Source organism: Octopus bimaculoides, chromosome 6, assembly GCF_001194135.2.
Source record: "Octopus bimaculoides isolate UCB-OBI-ISO-001 chromosome 6, ASM119413v2, whole genome shotgun sequence".
Lineage (NCBI taxonomy): Eukaryota > Metazoa > Mollusca > Cephalopoda > Octopoda > Octopodidae > Octopus > Octopus bimaculoides.
In genome coordinates this window covers 74335218-74342584 of record NC_068986.1, presented here as the reverse complement: position 1 = coordinate 74342584, position 7367 = coordinate 74335218, and the positions used below count along the sequence as shown (strand labels likewise).

Below are 7367 nucleotides of genomic sequence, written 5' to 3'. Positions count from 1 at the left end.
TATATATATATATATATATATATATATTTATATAAAGGTTACTTTCAGTTTCTCTCAACCAAACCCACTCGCAATATTTTTGTCGGTCCAAGACTATAGTAGAAGACACTTGCCTAAGGAGCCACACAGTGGGACTAAACTTTGAACCATATGGCTGGGAAGCATGCTTCTTACCATACAGCCCCACCTGTGCCTATAAAAAAAAGTCAAACAATATATGGTAATTTGCCCTGTGATTGTATGTCATAATTACAATATGTAGAACACAAGATTATGATCTGGTGTGTAAGTTGGATAATAATCCTGTGTTGTTCATTTCAACTCCAACTGACTGTCTGAAGCAAGGAAAAAGTATGGAATGTACTTGAAGATCACCTTTTGCGAACAGGATGGCATGAAATCCTGAGTGCCGCCAAGTTGCTTTTGAGCATTTAAGTCTATAAATATGCCATAGAAAATATAGGTTGTAATGACACGCAAATCACAGAAATTTCACAAGAATGCATGCAGTGGTAATAGTGGTGGTGGTGGTGGTAGTGGAGCCTCTAGTGATGCTTTGACATGTTAACACTCAATATTCAACTATCAGCCAATAAGAGAATGCCTTACATTGAGCTATGGCAAAAATGACTGAAATGTCATGCAGCTTGTGTACTGTTGGGAACCAAAATACTGTTATGCCTGCATGAGGGCTGCTATTAAAAGAATTAATTCAAAAGATATGAAATGTGGCAGTTACTTATACACCTACTTTGAGCAGAAATTCATAAGCAACAGTCTTGGTGCCTGTAATTCCTGGCATACAAGTCAATATTGAGTATAGTGTGAACATGCAGTGTAAACATTCAAACATTGATTCTATCTTTCCAAATATTGCTGCATTTCTCATGGAATTTTTGGTCTTCCAAAGCTGTTTTGGGGTATATGTTGACCTATGTATTTTTGGCCATAAATTGTGGTCAAGAAAATACAATATTTTTTGTCACCTATTTTCAAGTTTTAATACAAGTTCTGGTAATATTTTAGTTATATATCTCAGAAATTTTGGAATCTGAAAGGAAATGCTTAATTATTACTAAAGATCTCTATTTTCATTAAACAAATTATTTACTTAATTAGTTCTTTAAAGGAACTAATTACATCATTAACAGATTAATGAGTACATTTATCTGTACACCTGACCATTCTTACTCACCTGATAAGTGTTGTTAAGGAAATGAAGGGGAATACTGAGTGGTTGAGAGTGATGGTATGGATGTCGCAGTAGAATTGAGAGAACTTCCATGCGTGAAGGCTTAGCTTCTCGTCCATCTTTCTGCATGGTCCTCTCCAAGCCTCTTTGGCAGAATATGGCGTATTTCCCTGCCTCAGTTCTGAAACGCAATAAATAAATAAGATAAATATATAATAGATACATGACAAATATATGGACACACACACACACAATATAATATAAGTGATTAAGATTTAAGTACATTTACAGACAGAGCCCAAAACAGAAAGTGGGCAGAATTACCTGTCATCAATCAATTGGTCAATTGATAAAATTGATGTGTGTGTGTGTGTGTGTGTTTGTGTGTGGGGGGTATATTGATAGATAGACAGACAGACGGATTGATGGATGGACAGACAGATAGTCTATTTAGATAGATAGACAGATAGATGGATGGATGGATGGAGACAGAGAGACAGAAAGACAGACAGATAGATAGATAGATAGATAGATAGATAGATAGATAGATAGATAGATAGACAGATAGATAAATGGATAAAGTTATGGAGATGGTCAGAATATGTAATAAAACATCTGAGTTTAAACTTATTAACAGTGTGATGGAAACAGTAATCTCTACATTGCACTCCAATCAGGGTTAACATGAACAAAATTTCTGTTTCTATGAGATCCTTTTTCTAGGAAATCATAGACAGTAATGAATGGTAGTGACCTCTTTGTCATGGCTGGTGATTTACTGGGTAATACAATGATTGCTACTCTAATGTACATGGAGGTTAAAGATATAGAGCAAGGAATGAAGAAATCAAGACGCTTGAAGTTCTGACACAAATAACCTGACTTTTTGTAAAACTAACTTTGATAACATCACCAACCATTTGATCATCTACCAGAAACACAAGCCAGACACACAAGCTAGATAGATTTTGCATACAACAGGACTAGGATAGATGACTGGTTGTGAATACAAAATCCTTTGTTGGTGAAGAAAATTACAGCTTAACAAAGACTAAGGATCTGTGTCTTCAGGATAAAAGCTTGAAGGACGTAGAGACAAAGGGTGTCTAGGACTACATTATCCAATGTGTTTGTTCTTGTTTGAGACAGTAAGGTGTGATTTCAGAGATAGTTGGTTGCTACTTCTACCATATCAAATGACCACCGAGACAGTCTCTCATTGGCAGATCATCATCATCATCATCGTTTAACGTCCGCTTTCCATGCTGGCATGGGTTGGACGATTTGACTGAGGACTGGCAAGCCAGACGGCTGCACCAGGCTCCAATCTGATCTGGCAGAGTTTCTACAGCTGGATACCCTTCCTAATGCCAACCACTCCGGAGTGTAGTGGATGCTTTTACGTGCCACCGGCACGAGGGCCAGTCACATGGTACTGGCAATGGCCATGCTCAGAAAGGTGTTTTTTATGTGCCACCTGCACGGGAGCCAGTCCAGCGGCACTGGCAACGACCTCGCTTAAATGATGTGTTGTTGTTAAACAACTGCTATACAAACATTTGTTACCGCAGACCAAATTGTGTGTGCATGTGTGTGTGTGTGTGTGTGTGTGTATGCATATATGGGTGTTTGTATACACACCAAATGTCAGACGGAAGGATCCTATGAGAAGCTGGCCTCTGGCAAGAAAACGCAAAGATGGCTCCATACACATTTCAAAGATGTCTTCAAGAGAGACAGGAACTCTTTCTGCATAAACATTGAAAGATTGAAGCATATTGTTGACAAGCATTTTATCTTCTACTAAAAATAATGGAACTTTAACCCTTATTTTCACAATGTCACTACGTATATATATATGATGTGCGTTTGAACCTTTAGCATTTAACCCTTTTGTTACCAACCCAGCTGAAACTGGCCCTAGCTGTGAGTACAAATGTTTTGTTTTCATAAGTTTTGAATTAAAATCTTCCACCAAACTTTAGTCACAATTTATGTTCCTAACACCAGCTGAATGATAACTAAGTTATTTTACTTAATTCTTTGTTATATTTAAAGTAATTGAAAGAAACACATATCATATCAAAATAAATACGGTAACAAAAAGGTTAAACTGCCATATCTGGCTCAAAATATTCCACCTATTTTCTCTTCAAAGTGGTCAGAGCTGGCCTTTTGCACCTACCCTGCAGTGTCATTTTACAAATAAGCAATCCCATCAATGAAATCTCAAAGCTCTGAAATAATGCCGGATTAATTCAAAATGATGTGAATACATTTGACAGAATAATCTGAATACTAAAGGGTTAAATTTATAAAAGATCTAGAATTTATACTGGATCTTATATTTTCTTTATCTTTTTATTGGTGTAACAGTTTGTTCTGTTTATATTAAACTCTTTTTGCAGTTTTTGTTGAATCTTTTCAGTTCCAGAGAGAGTGACGTTTTTGATGTTTGAAACTGGCAGAATCGTTAGCATGCTGGGAAAAATGCTAAATAGCATTTCGTCTGTCTGTACATTCTGAGTTCAAATTCTGCAGAGGTCAACTTTGCCTTTTATGTTTTGGGATTGATAAATTAAGTACCAGTTGAATACTAGGGTTGATGTAATTAATCTTCCCCTCCCTTAAAATTGCTGGCCTTGTGCCAAAATTTGAAACCAATATAATGGTGATAATTATAACTCAAATATCTTATTTATCACATAGTTTCAACACAACTTCAATTGATAACTAGTCGAGGATCTAAAACTGTTTAAATAATAAATATGAAGGACCATCAATCTTAAGTAGCACTACAAAAGTTTGTTACGATTTTGATTTCGTAGTTGTTTTTGAACATGGTCCATTCAATAACGACCTTATTCCAAAATTAAATCAAAACCAAGGAATTAAAAGCTAAAATTTGATTCAGAACCTGCCTTGTCCCCTCTTGTATTAACCGTTTCATTTTCATAATCAACCATTCTTTGCAAAAATTTCACTATCATATTAGAGTTTTCATGAACTGGCTTCACAGACTCTGTCCAGGAAATCCATTGACGTCTGATATGGCATCTTTTCTTTTTTGCCAACAGTGTTCAGCAGAAAAAGAATGAATAAAGCAACAGAATTGCTCCAAAAGAAATTTGCCATCAATATATTATGGTTACCAGCATGCAATTCAATCAAATTGAGAGAAAGATTATTGCTATTTGCAAAAATAACTTAGTTTTTTTTCATTAATCCTCTGTTGAACACTATTTTTATAAACAAGTGTATCTGCAGCGTTGTCATAGCAGAATGATCGACAGTTTTATAATGGTATTTCGTTTTTCACAAGTTGATCCAAAATTACTTCTATCATGTTTTCAGCAGCTTTTCATTTTACTTGGTCAAATCCAAGAAAAGATTTCCGTTAAAAAAATGTTGTCTTCTTAAGATCAATATCAATATAATGATCTTCTGTAACATTATGGCAGCATGGTCCAAATTGTAGCTTTTCCAGTTCTATTTCAGATACATTAACAATACCAATATGGCAGGTTGTAATCTGACACAGGAAATGAAGAGGCATGCCAACCACAGCGACCTGAAGATCATCAATTTCTTGAACATGACTAGGGACATTCATGGTCATGTTCATGTCCAAAAAAAGAGATGAGGCCTGTGGTAGGGTTGTATCATGTATGGAAGGAAGAAGAAAAACATTCTCAATAGCTAGATGTTGTCAGGATAGCTGTGTTGATCTTATACGTCTAGGATGTCATCAACAGGCAAGTCAGTGAATGCCTCAGTGAGTCAACAAACACCCCAGTAAGTTAATGAATACCCTAATGAGTCAATGAACACTCTGGTGAGTCAATGAGCACCACAGTAAGTCAGTGAACATGCCAATGAGTCAATGAATGCCATCATCAAACAGCTCAAAGTGGTGAAGTGAACAAAGTGATACACAGAGATATGAAGTACAAGTCTTATGTGATGAGGAAAGAGCAGTTCATATCAAGCAAAATACAGGAGAAACCTGTAGCTATTTGATCCTTTCCCACCACCACTAACAAATTACGCCAGTGCTGAAAATTAAAATCAATAGAGTTTGTACAATGCCACTAAAATGCTGACCTACAGAGCCAAGTAGTCCAGAAACATGCAAAAGCAAGATATTTGGCTTTGTAATGAGACGAATGTTATTTTGAAATTTCCTTCGGAGTCTCTTACTCCTAGCTGTTGGATGGCTGTTGATTCTACTGAGTTCATCCTTCCTTTGACTGATTTTGCTTTTCATCCCACAGGGTGACCAATGAAAACCCACCCTCCTTACCCAGCAAGGGCATGATGGAGTTGCTAGTATAGTTGCTGCTGATAGCCCTACCATGTGACAGGTTGTACTGGGTTACATGTTACCAGTAGCACTAAGAGTGACCTGGCCATGGAGTGATCTAACATATATATACATACATGCATGCATTGATATATACATACCGTGAAGATGAAATAGAGTGGAAGGAGTGTGAAATAAATGGCAGAAGAAAGAAAGAGAGACAGACCGACAAGCAGATATAGTCAGATGGGCGTAGAAAATATAAGGAGAAGATGCTTGGATAAGAAGGAAATAAAAATTAGCTGATAAAATAGTGATTTACTGGCAGAAATTGTGGAAATTCCATGGTTATTTTGAAATTTGTAAGATGGTTGAAAGTTTATAGAGAATCATGGCGCAGGAGTGGCTGTGTGGTAAGTAGCTTGCTTACCAACCACATGGTTCTGGGTTCATTCCCACTGCATGGCACCTTGGACAAGTGTCTTCTACTATAGCCTCGGGCCGACCAAAGCCTTGTGAGTAGATTTGGTAGACAGAAACTGAAAGAAGCCCGTTATATATATGTATATATATGTGTGTTTGTGTATGTTTGTGTGTCTGTGTTTGTCCCCCCAGCATCTCTTGACAACCGATGGTGGTGTGTTTACGTCCCCGTAACTTAGCGGTTTGGCAAAAGAGACCGATAGAATAAGTACTAGGCTTCCAAAGAATAAGTCCTGGGGTCGATTTGCTCGACTAAAAAGGCGGTGCTCCAGCATGGCCGCAGTCAAATGACTGAAACAAGTAAAAGAGTAAAAGAATAAAAGAGTATATAAATTTCTTTTGAAAATTAATTTTGCTTGAAACATTCGATACTTTTGATATTGTAAAAGTCCCATTGGTAGTACTGAATGGGTTGTGTCGGTGACAACATCTCTGAAAGTTACAGCCCTTGTTACACAAGTATCACGTCTTCCATCTTGAGAGATGGCATCTATTATTTTTCACTTTACACTGAGAAATAAACAATCCTTACTAGACAACAAAATAGAAGATAATAATCAATAGCCTCTCTATGATATCATTTTGCTGCTGTACGACTAAGACTTAGCAGATTTTAATATGTTGTATTACATCCTTGTATTCATATTAAAGAAAAGTTCATAAAGATTCACTTGAAAATATGGCACCATTGAATAAAAGTACAGCTGTCCCACAGAACTGTAGATTCCCAAAAAAGCCTTAGTTATATAAGTAAAAGCATGGTTTCACTTTGAAATCATGTGACTCTTGATTTGATTCCACTGCATAGCAGCCTGAGTAAAGAGTCTTCTACCATAACCTCAAGTTGATTAATGCTAGAGTGAAATTATATAGACAGCAACAATATAGAAGCCAAATGTGTGCTCGTGCATGTGTATGTGTGTGTATGTATGTGTGTGTGAATATATGTATGTATGTATGTATGTAAGAAAACAGGAAAGTGGAAATTTTTGGGTGTTTTATTATACAACTAGCAGAAATACCTGGCTTTGCCCGGGTTAAAGAGAATAATGAAATCTAAAAACGCCGTCTAGACTACGCAACCCTCAACTGTTAGTAGCTACGATACCATATTTCTACATTAATAACTCTCCAATCCATGCCAGCATGGAACATAGACATTAAGTGGAATGCCAGTCTCTCATCTGGGAAGGCCTTGAAATCAATGTTACCAACTGGGGACTATGTGTGTCGCAGTGATAATAAAAAGACTCAAAGGAGGTCTGCAACGAAATAATTTTACTCAACACTTTGCAAATGAATCAGTGGAGGCAAAGATGCGTCTCATTTACTTGACAATTTATGCACCACATTGCAGAAATCACAATGTAAGTATATCTGAAAGGGTAG

The 7367-nt window shown here is 36.7% G+C and overlaps 1 protein-coding gene across 1 annotated transcript in view; it reads right to left on the bottom strand.

The window, feature by feature from the left end:
* LOC106876747 (uncharacterized protein CG43867) overlaps positions 1 to 7367 on the bottom strand; it is a 115098-nt gene that overhangs the window by 38971 nt on the left and 68760 nt on the right. Inside the window, exon 9 of the mRNA XM_014925434.1 lies at positions 1196 to 1373. Coding sequence (XP_014780920.1) covers positions 1196 to 1373 — 178 coding nt within the window. The remainder of the gene's footprint in view (positions 1 to 1195; positions 1374 to 7367) is intronic.